General features: G+C 44.5%; 1 protein-coding gene across 1 annotated transcript; it reads right to left on the reverse strand.

The window, feature by feature from the left end:
• Positions 1 to 1,967: 1,967 nt before the first annotated feature.
• Positions 1,968 to 15,036, reverse strand: LOC121303225. The gene is made up of 21 exons (XM_041233794.1): positions 14,953 to 15,036; positions 12,958 to 13,082; positions 12,483 to 12,626; positions 12,121 to 12,198; positions 11,544 to 11,714; positions 10,801 to 10,897; positions 10,131 to 10,354; positions 9,773 to 9,926; positions 9,460 to 9,668; positions 8,904 to 9,021; positions 8,462 to 8,664; positions 7,910 to 8,027; positions 6,972 to 7,141; positions 6,492 to 6,589; positions 4,935 to 5,068; positions 4,576 to 4,626; positions 3,939 to 4,122; positions 3,079 to 3,217; positions 2,790 to 2,877; positions 2,372 to 2,467; positions 1,968 to 2,068 (listed from the first exon to the last, which is right to left on the reverse strand). Exons 1-21 carry the CDS (start codon positions 15,002 to 15,004, stop codon positions 1,968 to 1,970), a joined length of 2,754 nt encoding a protein of 917 aa, XP_041089728.1. The 5' UTR covers positions 15,005 to 15,036.
• Positions 15,037 to 15,528: the final 492 nt, after the last annotated feature.

The following is a 15,528-nucleotide window of genomic DNA, read 5'->3' on the forward strand; positions in this document are numbered from 1 at the left end:
TGTATTGTGCAATATCCCAAAATGCTTTGTTTGTTGCAATACGAAGAACAGGCACCTGAAGGGCTTCCTATCAGTGTAGACTCCAGTCATGTTAACCTTTATGCTTTAAGAAAAATAAAGCAATTCAGGACATCTGTTAAACTAATGGGAAAAACAAAAGCACAATGTTAATTATGCACCTGCAAAACTATTGTTTTGCAATAAACAGATTAGCTTTATTATGAAACAGAATTAGTTCTATTTGTTTAAAAGGGACAGCACCCAAAATAAAGCCTGTAAACACTTGTGTTCATTTACTTTTTCCAAAATACTTCATTAGCAATATGGACCTCTTAATAGGGAGCATAACATGTTTTAAAATAATGCATAATGGGATATGATTGTATTTATTTCCACTGGTCATTGCACTGTAGCTCAAACTATTAAAGTAGTGCATGTACACAAAGGACTAAACATGAAACTACTTTTGAGCACGGTTTGATCTGTTGTGGCGTGGACAAGGCTGAAGATATCTGGAAATCATCGATATCTAGATTTGATCTCTGATCATTGAGCTTGCTATACTGTAGTGTTTGTATCTATACATGCATCTAACGTTTCTCAATATTAAGGGTGGGAAATTAGGACTATCCTAAAGCAAAGGAATACAGTACATTCAATTCAAAAGATATTTTGCATTGTGAAACACATGTAGTTATTTGCATTTCAGCCCCATTTTTGAACACACAAGTGGGTTAAAAATAAAGAACCAAGTACAGCCAAACGGCTTGAATATCCCTGGAACTTGACTGTGCACGAAGGGAGAGAAAGATCTGGACTTCAGAACTCCAGCAACAGCCTAGCAAAACAAGCATTCAAAACATTAAGCTAAGGTGCCTGCTGAGCTCATATGAGGCATGGACTACAATAGTGCTCAATGACATGTCTGTGTGCAGTCTATACTGTACACATGCAACATTGAGAATCACTACAAAGATGCACTTACAGCTCTGAAGACAAGTTAACTATATTTTAGACAAGAAAAAAAAGTGAACATTAAGATTATCTATCATTGCAAAGAAACTGCAAAATAAAGTCTACCAGAAGCTAGAACAGTATTTTATAATGGAATTTGAAATGATGTTGGTATATGGGAAAACTACTAAGTAGTTAATTTATTACAGGGAGATGCAAAACTTTGCCAGAGCTGTAGGCATGCAGTGGCCTGTATGCCATGCTACTTCATAATTCAGAACATTTCAATAATGCCCAACCATGCATCTTCTCCCCTTGCAAAGTGATAGTGGGTGGAAGTGAGCAAGTTACACAGGATCTATATGCACAGGGATTATCAGGAGCTACTTCCCAGAGTTGGGCTAAATCTTCTCTACTAATACACAACATTGGTGCTAGGAACTCCCACTCTTCTCCAGCTAGAGAGGATTGCACAAGACGGTCTTGTGATACAGGGTAACACAGTATTGGGACTACCAGACATCCCAGGAAAGTGTCCCAGCGAGAAGCTGGAAAACTTAGAGGGTATAAAATGGGCAACCTAGCCAAGCTTGCTCTGAAAAATCCCTTGGATCTAGCAAGACTCGACAGCTGCTACTACAAGCAGATTGACCTCATTCTGCAAGTTAGGCTTCTGTAAATCTGAGATTAAGACACATACCATTCCCTTAACTAAACCCATTAAGTCTACAGAACCTGATCAACCAGATTCTGATTTACACCACACCCATCTGCATCAATCTGAGACCAGATACTAAACTACCTCAGGTGTCAATGATGCAAACCTTTTGCAATTAGGCATACAAAAACAGGTTGGATCCAATAGGTCAGTTTCCTCGTTACAATACTAGTTGCACTCAATTAAGACATTTGAATAAGTACTCTATTCCTTGTGTACCTTCAGGGTACATGTGTGAAAAACCAAGCAGAGAGGACACAACTCATTTGAGCACCTTTATTGTATTAGTGCAAGTTTAACTTCTTCTGGATCCAACAGCAAGAGCAACAAGAAAGGCGAGCAGAACTCCGAGAAGAGCAGCCATCACACCCAGCACCAGCACAAAGGAGGAGTAGTCTGAAACAGAACCAGACTGGGTGAGCAACAAGAAACCTCCATACAGTCAGCATGGTCTGGCAACTGGAGTGCCCTACAAGTCAGCTTTCTGAAAGTACATTTGAACACCATCTGTATGGATTAATTTACACATGTACAAAATGCCTTAACTTAGTTTTGGCAACAAAATGCTGTGCCCCTATTTTAAGCCCCTTTAACCAACCACCAAGCCTAGTGAAGGGTTTTAGAATCTTCAACACCTATTGGGTTCTCCTTAGCATCAACTCCAGATTAACTCAATGGCTAGGATTTAACAAGTCTCACCTGCCGTTTTAAGATCCACAACTCCTCCTTGTACCAATTGGACTGGCCCGGCAGAAGCATAGCCTCGGCTCTGACTGTACCGATCAATGCTACGGGCTGAGAGAAACACAAAACAGACCAGTAATCCTAGGTAAACATGTGAGCGTTTGGTTTGACCAAGGCCAGATGTTCTTTGGAGTCACTTCCCTAATGAATGTTCATGACTGGATTACGTTTACTGTAACTTCAACCTATCAATTGCAGCTCCACCTATAAAACAAAGGTATTTGAATGCTATACAAGAGAGAATGATCAAACAGGATAGTTATTTGGTAGAAAGTTTGGTTTTGTATTCCCCTCAATACCAGATTAACACAGCTGCGTTGATGCCAAACTACTGTTCACTCCAGCTTGTATTCAGGACTGATCAAGTGCTTACCAGATCTCTTTTCTCCAGGTACACAAGTCTTATTGCAGGTATCCTCCAGGTTAGGATCACAAACTACTGCCATGCAATGGAAATACACCTGGGGAACAGAGGGAGAGGTAGCTCAGAGCAGAGGAACAGACTGCCACATGGTCTAAAGTCATGAGTGAATTAAACACATTTCCTATTGCTTACTGTTTCTGAAGTCTAATAAAAGCACTCGAATTACCAATTGCATAGTGTTAATTGTTCTGGGTTATCACAGAAAGTCTGGGGATCCCCTTAATGGAGAATCACTAACCTGTCCCCAGAAGGCAGGGTCCTTGCTAGACTGCTGTGCCTGGACCTCAAGCCTCTGGAGATGGGGGGAGGCCTTGGTGAGAGTGCTGGCTGGCACTGGGTGGAATAGAGTCCTGTAGGAATCTCCAGTGACCAGGCAGCTGCAGAAGAGGAACAGAGTCACTGCAAGACCACATTGGAAGCACAGCTGAATGGGCTGCACTAGCAGAGCAGGCAAGAGGCAGCAAACAGTTTAAAAAGCACAAGAGGGCAGAGTTAGGAGGTGAGCAAGTAAAGACACATGTAGACTATAGACCAGTTGATACTAAAACCCAATAGGTGCCATTAGTGTTACAGACAGTAAATGCAAGTCAGTTACACTGTACAAATGATGCAGTATCACCGAGGAGGCTCCATTCACTCCCACAGTAAGAGGGATCCCAATGCATGCGACATCACTGCAGACAGCTATGGGGATTACAGTCCTGGACAAGGGTGAACCTTAGAAAACTTACAATACATCTGCAAGTATGGAAATAAGACTTGCTGCTTAGCAGTGTTACCCATTCCAAGCTAATAAGAGCTCGATGAGCCGCAACAAGCTCAGGTATGTCAAACTCATAACACACCCAAGCTGGTTACCTTAACACTGTGGCTAATCAAGCTCAAAATCTAGAATGGGCGGCGCTGCTATGCATTTGGAGTCTTTTCCATCCCTGCATCTCCCAGTATAGACTGAGAATGCGGAAGAGCATTGCCATCAATTGGTAGAGAATGGCAAGTGGGAGAAAGGCAGCTTTCCTTGCTGTGAAGTTAGTTTCATGTTAAAGGGAATGGCATGAGCCCAGAGTATGGGCACAGCCCCCCCCCCTTCCCCCTCACCCGTCAGTGACCAGGTCCCATTGAGGGCTGGCGTCCAGTTCAGGGGTCAGTGTGGCCCAGCAGTCCTGCAGGATGAGGTGGTCAGCCAGGCTGTGGGGGTTCAGGAGCTCAACCTGCAGGAACAGGGGCTCCAGCAGAGACTGGGACACAGGGAACGCAGAGTAGAACTGGGAGTAGCTCACATCTGCAGGGAGAGTAAAACAGTATTCTGCTGTGCTTCTGAAGCTCGAGTCATTGCAGGTAGCGCTGCCACTGCTGGCAGGTCAGTCAACCATTGCTTGTACAGAAAGTCCATTAAAAACTTAGTGTTCCCTTAAGTCAGTGACATTTCACACTGGCTAGAAACTCAAACTGGAGAATTACCACCAGAAAGGAAAAAATCAAGGCATCCAAAGGCCTGTATTTGCAGAATTGTTACATTGGTCTGCAGTTAAACTGGAGTCCGAGAATTTAACAGGTAGAATCCAGCTGAAGTGGTCAAAGTACAAAGTTGCCCGTCCTCAAATGAACAGCATGTAGTGGGTTAATAAGCAGCTACAGGTGTGAACAATCAATACTCTATTAACCCCCTAGTGTAGATTGTCATTCAGTTAGTGGATAGAAGAGCGGGTACAGAGTTTAATTCAGGCTGCCCTACCTCTAGCAAGACGGGCTTTCAGATTCAAGACATCTCTGGTTCTCTTGTCACCTAGAAGGGGAACAAATAAAAACATCTATTCAATGCCACAGCTGCAAGCCAGCCAATATGATTGGACCATAACCACAGATTAGTACAGTGGCAATCCAATATTTCACAAGTGGGTCCCCCCTCACCCCAGATACAAGCAAATGCCATAGGATGAACAGACAGCCACCTTCATTACAGCAGCATTTAAAAAGTACCATTGTAAATATTGGAAGCAAGGACAGCTGGTTTTGAATTGCCTGATGAATGGATTTTAAAAAAGGCAGTTATCAACACACCCCTGACAGGTAAATTAAGCCACCCCAACCTACCACTGTAGAGGGTAGACTGGAACTGCAGGGTCCCCTGTCCTGTAGCAGAGAAGGATCCAGGGGCTGGAACCAGCTTCCTCTCAGCAAAGATCTTCCTGGAGTCACTCACTGGGTACCGGCAACGGATAGTCAGCCTACAAAGAGGAGGTTTAACAGCACTTGCCAGAGCATCCTGGGACAAAGTTCAGCCTATCCAAGTTCATCCAGCTTCTAGTAGAAGATCTCAGAATTAATCTGGGTCTTACAAAAGGAGCCGACTGGCCCAACATGATTAGGTAACCCTGAGCAGCCATTCCATCCCCTCACTCCTTCCCTCTTAGTATCTCCACTTCATTTACACAGTCCTCATGCACAAACTAACTTTCAAATTAAGCGCAGTGCTGTGCTACAGCCAAGAGCTTTGCATCACTTAGAATGCCAGATTACAGGATCAAAGCGATCAGTAAAAAAAAAAAAAAAAACCCAAGATCGCACCACATTGCAAGTATACCAGAAGCCACAGCAAAGTATTTCACACTAGACTTCAAAGTGTCAACTCTCAATTGTCAGTGATTTAGTCTAATAGATCTATAGTACCATACAAAGAGTGCAATGCCCAAAATATGACAACTCATAACTTGGTTCTCTTGACACCAAGTCATTGTAACCAAGTTTGCAGCACATTTAGTCATAACCTAGTTAAGCTTTCCATTACACAATCACTACAAGTTGTCAAGTATATAGATAGCAGTATGTATTCAACGTTTACCATAACAAGCAAGCTTCATTTGACTAAAGCTAAATGAGTTAGTGTCACTGTAGCAGGGGGAGATCTGTGCCAACTCTGCTGGTGTGTTCACAGTAACGCAGGAAGAGGGCGGCAGTCATCCAACAACCCCTGCGAGTCGGCAGTGACACAGGGAGGTGGGAAAGTGGGCGTGTGGACTTTCACTTCTCGGCCATTGAGAGGGGGAGTCTTGGGAGATTGCTAGCCCTATAAAAAATGCTCTGCCGTTTCCTCAGATCTAAGAGGGCAAACACGCTGCGTTTATGCAAGTGCTGGTTGAGGACAGAGAAACCAGCTGGGAGAAACACTGCAACGAACAAGGCAGAGTGACAGTGGGGAACCCTTGGGCAGACCCCAAAGGGTTGTTTAGAGAGGGCAGGGAGCTGCTAGAGTAGGTCGGTGATCCGGGTCATGCGGGTAGCGGCGACTGGGATAACGCTGCCAAGTGGGGCACCTTTTATTTGTAGTTGGTGTTTCTTTCTTTTTGCCTTCCGTTTTATTTCTTTGAGCACCTGCAGTGAATTAGTTTACCAACTTTGGTATTTCTGTGGTGCTGTCCATCATAGTTGATAGGCAGCCCATGGACAACAGTGCCTTCTGCTGGTGAAAAATAAAATAACTGTCCTAAAAATAAAACTGGGCACCTGGGTTGTGTTCCAAGTACAACTGTTCTGTCTCGTCAGTGAATAACCCACCACCCTTCACAGAAAGGGGCAAAGCTTTTGATCATGGCTATAGTATTTCATGTATACCAGAGGGCTTCTTGCACAACCCTGATCCCTCCCACTCACCTATATTCAGAATCTCTGGTGATGATGGGAGCATTGGCTGGGAACAGCTCCTGACTATAGATTACTTCATTCTCATAGACCAGGTAGTTATTATCAATCTGAAAATACAGCAGCCAGATAAAGCAAACCAACAAGCATAGTCTTAAAAGCAATTGCAAACATACACGAACCAAGCTACTATTTAATCCAGCTTTCAACATGCTTCACAGCTCCTTAAATGGGCTACTCAGTTACCATAGGAACAAGCAGATCTAGACCAGGGCTTCTCAAACTCTTGGAACATCAGGGTCTTCATTCCAACAAAGCCCTAAAAATAACTAGAGCAAGTTATTGCTCTAACTGGGCTTCTAGCCCTTAGAGCTGGAGATTAAGTGAACTATAAAAAAATAAAACTGAATCTTAGATATTAGTCCAATTAAGGAGTTAATTGAAAGACTCTTTGAATGAAGCAGGATATACTCTCCCCCCCTCCCCCATCACCTTGCTCCTGGTCCCACAGGTGTTGACCCGGAAAGTGAACAGGGCCCGGTTTGAGGTAGCCTCTGTGGGCCTGCAGTCCCGATCCAGCAGGGTTGTCTTGGCGAGATCAACAGTTGGTACAGGAGCCATCGGGACCACCAGCACTGACATCACTCCATTAGGTATGCACACTGGAGCAGAGAACAAAGCAATCTCTGAAATTCAGAACACTAGCTGTACATCTGCAGAATTAAGTTTTGGCTACAAGTTGCTGCATCCTGTTTGAATGGTAGTCTGGTTAAAACATGCTGATAAATCAGTCAAGTTTCATGCTGTTGCACTTCATAGCCAGAAGATGGAGCGTCAGTGGGTTGAAAAGACAAAGTAATCATTTAGGCTTACATTTAGGTGTCATAAAAGCATCCACATGGCTAGATTTGTAGAATCAGGTTACATTGACATGACTAGCAGAGTAAAGATGAGAATTAACAGATAGATGCTCAATTTGGGAGGTAGCCCATCTCCAAGTGAAAATGGCAGTTTTGAGTTCAACCCTCTCAATGGTTGAACCAAAATCATGGTAGACTCAACCAGTCCAAGGGCATCCAGTCAGTCCTGGAGGGCCAATCCACCACTAGTTAACAGGCAAAATGAGTCAATTACTTGAAGGTCTGGATTGAGGTTACTTTTAGAAAAACAGGGAGTAGAAGGGCTAACTTTGGCCACCACTCATCCAATTAGCAAACACTTATCCAAACAGACTTCAGACCAAGGTGTGAACTACGCAAATGCAGAGCCACCTCCAATAGGAACCCCCCCCCCCCCCAATATTTCATCCAAAAGACTGTGCACAAGGTTAAATTACTGTCAAGGTCAGAACCAGACACCACCTAGCAACAACCCTCCTTAACCACCCAGCAGATTGCTGCCTCCATGCAGAGAGAAAGAGCCACCCTTACCCAGCATCTCTTTTGTTGGGAATGGGCAGCGCTGTTCGAACCGGGCCTCCTCCTTCAAGCTCTTCATGTCTCGGAGAATCAACACCACTTTACCAACAAGCCCCCTCAGAGTGATATCCTTAGAGAAGCATGGAGGAGTCACTTACACTGCACTTGTAGATACCCACCACCTACTGTGCACTATACCTGCCCAACCCAAGCACCACATTCCTGGATCCTCAGCTAATGTACTATTGCACAATGCCATTGTAGATGTAACTTCTTGCATCCTAGTAGTATTACTGCACTAAATATTTGGCAATTGTAAATCACCTTGGATAAAAGGTGAACAGCAAAATGCTCTGGCTCCAGCTGATTTAGAGCTACTAAGTCACATTCTGGTCACAGGGAATATGTAGTTGGAGATAGGATGGCTGTAATCCATGAAGGACCTAGAGTTATTGACAAGTACAGCTAGATCTTAACCCCCACCGATACACCTGACAATACAATTGAAGCCACAGCCCTAGCAGTAGGAGTTTGTCAAGCAGTTCCAGGACCAAAGACTCTTACCTCATAGATGTAGCCAATACTAAAGAGCGGCAACTCTATTCTGATCGTGGGCCGGCTGGTCATTGTGTAGCCTCGGCGAGCTGCCAGTTCTGGGGTTATAGGCTCTTCCCCAATGCAAAGCTCCCACTGGTAGTCCATGTTGCCAGCGGTCACTTCAAACACAATGCTGGTGTTTGTACAAATGCTTTTGACATCAGGATAGACTGGAGAAGAAAGGGAGAGGGAGTAAAGGGCTGGAACCAGTCTACATCAAGACTGAATGAAACTCCTTGCAGAGGGAAGTCATGGAGCAGCACAGGGCTCAGGAGAACGTAGTTCATAACAGGGGTTGTTGGCAGCAAAGACACATCTGTAGCTTACTCGCCAGACCCTGCACGCAAGTTAAGCACTGTCATTCTAGTTCAGCACTACCAATTGGAATTGCCACAACCACATTACTTACCAACATCCTGAACATCGCACACGATCATGGCTGGGTGGAAATAAGTCTCATTTACAGGGACGATGTTCAGAGTGTAGTTGATATTCAATGGGTACCGTCTGTAATTATCACCAATGTACTGCAAGAGAAGAGGTATTAACAGGGATGGGCTAACTGCTGTGCAATTAATTAACCTGACCTCTCCCAAATTATACCCCCCCCCCCCCCAGGAGCAACACCCCTGAAGAGGTAAAGGTCAGGGGCTGTTGTCCTAATCAGATGTTCACCAAGGAGCAACAACATGGATGTCAAGCTATGGGGCCATACTAGAGAATGGACTAGTTTATCCTACTGGGTGCCTGGCCTGGGGGCAGAAGGAGAATTCAGGCCCGTGCTCCTTGGATCAAGAGTAGCAATCTGGCATATCCAGGAGCCTGCACCCTCAACTCGTCCACTATCAAGGTGAATTATAGCAAATACTACACAAGACCAGCCTCTTGACTACACAGCTACAGCCTACAGATTTGTGGCAAACAAAGCCTAGGCTTAGACCCAGTAGGCAGGCTTTCACCCTCACCTGCTCCAAGATGAGCGGGTTGGCAAAGGGGACCTTCAGGACAAAGTCCTTGGTGCCGTTGGGGTGCTTGACCTCAATGATCTTCACACCTCTATTCTCAGCCTCAGGAAGGGTCAGGGGAACCCCGTTGATGGTCAGATTTTTCAGCTCGACATCTGGCTTGAAGTTACCAAGGGTCACCGTGAAGCCCTTCTCACTCGGGATGGTATCTGACAAGGCAGACATGGAGAGATTGAGCAATATACCTGAACAAGGCGAGTTCTGAACCCCAGGACTGGGTGCAGCAGCAGGGCTGCGATGGGCAGGTACTTACTGTTCACCACATAGGGGGTCTCAGGGAGGTAGGGTGAGCGGACTGGCTTGAAGGAGCGGTGCTGGGTCACCTCCCACAGGTCATCAGCCCATTGGTGCTCCAGAAAGAGGTCAATGGCATACATCTGGTTGTACTTGTTGTCAATCACATGACTCTGCAAAATTCCAGATATGCAAAAACATGACAGACTGCCTCTTAGACTAGGGTGTACTACACAGCAACTACTGCAGTGTCACTTCCAATTGTACCTTGTTTTAAGTCACCTGAAGGACAGAGCTAGAAACAACCCCTTCTCCAACCACCAAGCCTACACACAGGCATGGAGACCCAACCAGAGGGTGCAGACCCTGGCTGTTACCTTGAGATATCCTCCCACAGCACCAAAGGGAATGCGGATCTTCACTGCAGTGCTGTTAACCAGCAGCTGGTACCCCCGGCTAGTAGCAGTGATCTCATCCAGGGGCCTCCCCTCCACTCCCATCTTGATCTGCTTATCCAGGAACTGGGTGGGATGCAGGACCAGCGGGGAGAAGAGCCTTGGGGTGACCCAGCTCAGGTAGGTGCCATCAAAAACAGAGGGGTCTAGAGAGACAATCAGTATACCATTGTAAAGTCTATTCTCCCTACATAAAGGGGTTGGGATTAGTTTAAAAAATTCACAGGACTATACTAGCAGAGCTAGTAACCTATTGAACCAAAATGAACTAGCTATTTATGCTAAAGTCACTCTACATTTAGACTTTGCAGTAAACAGGAGCATTACAGGTTAGAGAAACCAACTACATGTAGATATGCCAGTTAAAAGGCACCAATTTACAAGCTAACCCATCCTCAAATGAGGACAATGACACAAAGGGCTAATAGGTTAAAGGATGAGGAGCTGCATAGCAGTGCCACCAGGTGTCCAAGTGCAGCTACTACAGCCAGTTGAAGTAGCATGTACAATGCATGGGAGCAATCTACTGAAGTTCTGAATGCTTGCAGACACTGTTGGCTCTCTTCTGGGATTGCTGTGCTCAGCTACTCACTCTTAGCACAGGCAGCCGAAGTGTCCACCAATAGCAGCATCCACCTCTGCTTGTAGAAGACAGTGGCTCTGATGGCTTCCACTGGGATCCCTTCCACCTGAGGATAGAAAAGAGCTTTGGAGCAGACTAGGATGAGCCTCGCATCTCACTGACTCCAAGACCCATATGTTTAGACTGCACTTGTAGATCTACCTCTACCATGCATTGGACTTGACCTCAGCATCATGTTACTGGATGTTCAAATTACTAGGTCACTGTAAATGCAAGTTGTAATCTTAACTTGTTGCATCCTACCTGGCTTTCAGTAGCATTTGCTACTGTAAACTAGACTGCATTTAAATCTTGCATTAGCTTTGTACTGCCCAAAACCCCTGAAGTTTTGGATAGGCATCTGCCAAACAATTTTATTCCTACTCATACCTTGTATGATTAGGTGTCAACACCCAACTTAAAGCTTAGTTGGGCTAGATCAATTTACTCATAAGCAATTGAGAAAGGCAGATCTACCCAACAGCCTATCCAGTAACTTAATGTAGTCATTACCATAGTTTATAGCAAAAAAAAAATTAGCTTTAAGAACTGTCAGCATTTTAAATTCCAAGCTCCCAATACCATATTTCACATGGCCTTTCACTAGCAAGCAGATTGGAGCTCTTGGCTTGATGTATATTTCTGTAGTGTCCTGGGATGCTTTCACACCAGTTATAAAATGAAACTGGGTTTGGGATTACAGAAGTTCTCACCATGACCACCTCGGACTTTGGCATGCCGTAGGGTGATCGGAAGAGGACGCGGCTGGCTGTGGAGTTGACAAAGTACCCCGCAGAACGGGCATCTGTGGCATTCATGGTTTTGGGGGGCATTCTGGTCTGGTGGAATACCACCTGCCACACAGACATCACTGCTTCCTGGGCCTGCAGTGCAACAGACAAAGCCAGCTGAGAACCAGAGCCAGTCAGACATGGGAAGAGGTGCAGTTACAGAGCCTGTCCACAAGAGGCAGTGCAAGTTCTATAGAAATAAAAACATCTACACCAGAAGGTGCAGACTCCAGTCCGAGGACCATATGGTCTTTGTTCAAACTTAAGCTCTCTAACTTGAGATGATTGTTGAATTGGATATGGTTAAATCTCATAGGTGCAGATTTCAAATGCACTGGATTCAAGGCATACTACCTGTAAAAAACATTGAGGCTGGGATATTGTTAATGTCCAATATTTAATGAGACCAATTGAGAGCTCAGGGTAGAATGAAAGCCAGAAGGCACTACTGCCCTCCTGGAACAGAGGACACCCCTGTCCCAGTTGAAAGGACACTCACTATGGAGAGTGCTGCTTCCCAGTCTTCCTTCGCCAGTCCTTCCTGAGCAATAACTGGAACATTCTTCCTGACAGATACCTGGGAAAGGAGGGTCAAAGGTTAGAACAGCAGGGATGGGAGCAAGACTCCCACTGCATGGCAGTGGGAGCCATTCCTAGTTGTTACAAGCTTGTCACCTAGACACTGGTGAATCAAACTAGTAAAACCTGGAATAGATGAAACTATCCATTAGGAGTCTTATCCATCCCTAAAATCAACAGGGTGTAATTAATCCAGCAGATGATTAATTGCTCAATAGAAAGCCCCCCAGATGAAAACCCCTTGTTTTAGGGGCAGGGGGTGATTGATGCCCTCCATCCCACCTCCATGTAGTTCTCCTCACAGACGACCTCACGGGGGTTCCAGGGGCTCTCAGTGCTGCAGGACAGGGAGAAGGGGTAGACAGTCTCTCTACCCAGAGAGTCCATTTTCACAAAGCGGTACTGGAGAACATACGAGACATCATTCTAGACAGAACAGACAAAGAACGATTCAATGCTGGAGAATCCTTCACAAGCAGCATACATGGATAGAAGAACTAGCAAACAGGGTGGTTCATCACCAGGGTGGGGAAAACACCACTGCCTTGGAAAAACAAGCCCCTCAAGTCCTTTAAAAAGGAACTGGAATGGATATTGGAGAGCATTGCTGCTATTGTCTTCCAACGAAAAGCAGTTGAGCAATTTAATTGGCTAACAGCAATTGAATGTTTTGCCAATGTGAACGGATTTTAACAAGACTGCAAATTTTAAAATAAACCAAACAGGCACAGTAGCGTTACCGCAGTGCCATACTCACCATGCTCTGCACATGACAAGCCAGGAACGAGGCTCTGAAGATCAGGTCTCCGGGGAGATTGAAGGAATAGGTGAACCCACATGACGCTGCATAGCTGTCATTCAGCGGGTGAATAGCGTTTCCATCTGGGGGGAGAGACATGAGAAACATTCCAACAAGTCACTTCCATAGGGATTGACACAACCAACTGTACACAGAACACAACCCATCAGTACCAACTTATATTCCAAGGGAGAATAAAGCATTTAATTTGTTATTCTGAAAGTCTGTACAGGGAAAATTCCTTAGCTTTGGCTACAAACTGCTGTCCTATTGAGGAAAGGAAGGCTGATGTGTTCCAGTAATCAGCAATGAAATCACACCGGCTATGAAGCTCAAAATAGAAAATTGAGTGTTCACTGGAGGGGAGAGGAACAGCAAGAAACTTCGGTTGTTTAAACAGAGTCATCATAAACTCAAAAAGGCACAAGTTACTTTTGCAGTGAATGAGGGAGAGTTGTCAGTAATCAAATGGCGTCCAGTTAAACATTCAGTTGCAAAGTACCCCTTCCTCAAAATGAGGACAATGGCTCATTGCTTAAACATTAACAAATGCCTTTGAATATTTTATTCCACAATAGATTGTTTACTCCAGAAATACAAGCATGATATCCCTGAATACAAGCAATGTTTGCCCTGCCAGACTTCTTGTTTTGCTGGTCAATGTTGGACCTTTAAGTTGCATTGGGTTACCTAGGTAACATGACAGCATGCACCTCACTTCCTGGTGGCCATGCGCTGGAAAACAGGCAAGTGAAATCTTGTCAGAATGAACAGATAAAACATTGTCAGTGAAGCAGCGTACAACTGACACTGGCTCTGTGGTACTTGGTTTATTTAATTGCCATTAGTAGCCCACAGTATCAGAAAATGGTTTTTCATCAGTCACCTAAGAGTTGCTGCATGCCTTGCTAAAAAGTCAAGGATATTCTGCAAAAGTTACTGTGCACCTCAACAAAACCTGCTATACTGGGTCCAGGGTTCAAGTGCAAGGAAGTACGCTCTGCCACTGAGGCACCAGTCATCCTGTGAGAAACTACATCAGGATCTGTGGACAACGGGCATGCAAAATAAATTCAGCCAAGGGCATTTTAAAATACCAGTTATATAATCCCCAAGTATGCCTGTTGTGCAAACAGGCACAAAAAAAAAAAAAAAAAAAAAAAAAAAAAAAAAAAAAAAAAAAAAAGTCAAGCTTATAAATCCAAGGTTTATTCAAACCAAGGTTTGCGATGAAAAGTTGACTGAAGGAAAAGTCTTCAGTTGGATTGACCTTGGACTTTTCTAGAGTAACATGCAGTGTTCTATTCAATTAATAGAATAATCAAGAGCCCTTCTGGTATTCTATGAACTACATGACATGCTGATCAAGAGTGGTTAAAATAAATTAGATGGCTTAAAAGTACACTGATTTAATGTGGAAAACTGCAAATGCATTCATCATCTTTTACTATAAACATGTACTTCTAAGAATCACTGCTCAGGCTGCAGCTAGTGGATCTGCTAATAGGTCTACTGTATGCAGTTTAATCACATTTGAATGGAGTTCCAAATCCTGATATGCCTCAATTCCTTCCCGTGCATTTATCCCCCCCCTCCCCCCCCCAGAAGTTAAGACACATAAAATCAGAGTGCACTTTGTGTTCAGCTCCCATGCTTTGGAGTCTGCATGTATACCACCCCCAGTTTAACACAGGTATGCAATATGCAAGGCTGACCCCCTATGTGCTTCAAGGCGTTTGGACCTCATGTAAACCACTCTAGCTACGGCCATGCCAACAGCACAATGCGTTCAGCTTGACAGACAAGGTTTACGCATGACATTATCCTGACAAAATGCTTACCTTTAAAAAGTAAAGGTTTATTAATGAATACCCAGACTCAATGCCAAAACTCAGGCAAATGCCCTCACAACTACCAACCCTACACGCAGACTGTACAACCGACTCAACTTACCAATGACGTCAAAGCGGAAGCGGGCGCCGGCAAACCTGCCATTGGTCGACATCCAGAAGTAGCGATCCCGACACTCTGTCACGAAGCTTCCTGAATTCAGATGAGAGTCACAGCTTTATCCAAACACCATTAAATAAACCACACAACCCAAGAGACTAGTGCTGCGGTTGACAGAGTGAAGCCAAGCTTTCATTAGCTACATCTCTGAAGCCAACACATTGTTGGCCAATGCATTAAGTGAACAAGCCATTTCAATTAGCTATGTTCAGAAAGCCAGCTGATGCATACCTTGAGGCTCCCTAGATAAAGCCATGTGAGATTATAATATATATATATATATGATAACATCAATTTGTTAAACTTATCATAGAATGCTGTCTGTTAAAGTAAGTCACACGACTCCATGGTGAAATGGCAGCAGCCCTGGTCCAATTCTCCAATGCGACATTGTTCGGCAGCCCACTGTTAACTTAAGTTTGTATCCAAGAGACAACCAATGACATTAAACAAAAATACAGGAGGCTACAGGTTGCTCTTAAGGGAAGGCTTATCTACCTGACACGTCCTGAGCGACGA

Source organism: Polyodon spathula, chromosome 31 (assembly GCF_017654505.1).
Source record: "Polyodon spathula isolate WHYD16114869_AA chromosome 31, ASM1765450v1, whole genome shotgun sequence".
Lineage (NCBI taxonomy): Eukaryota > Metazoa > Chordata > Actinopteri > Acipenseriformes > Polyodontidae > Polyodon > Polyodon spathula.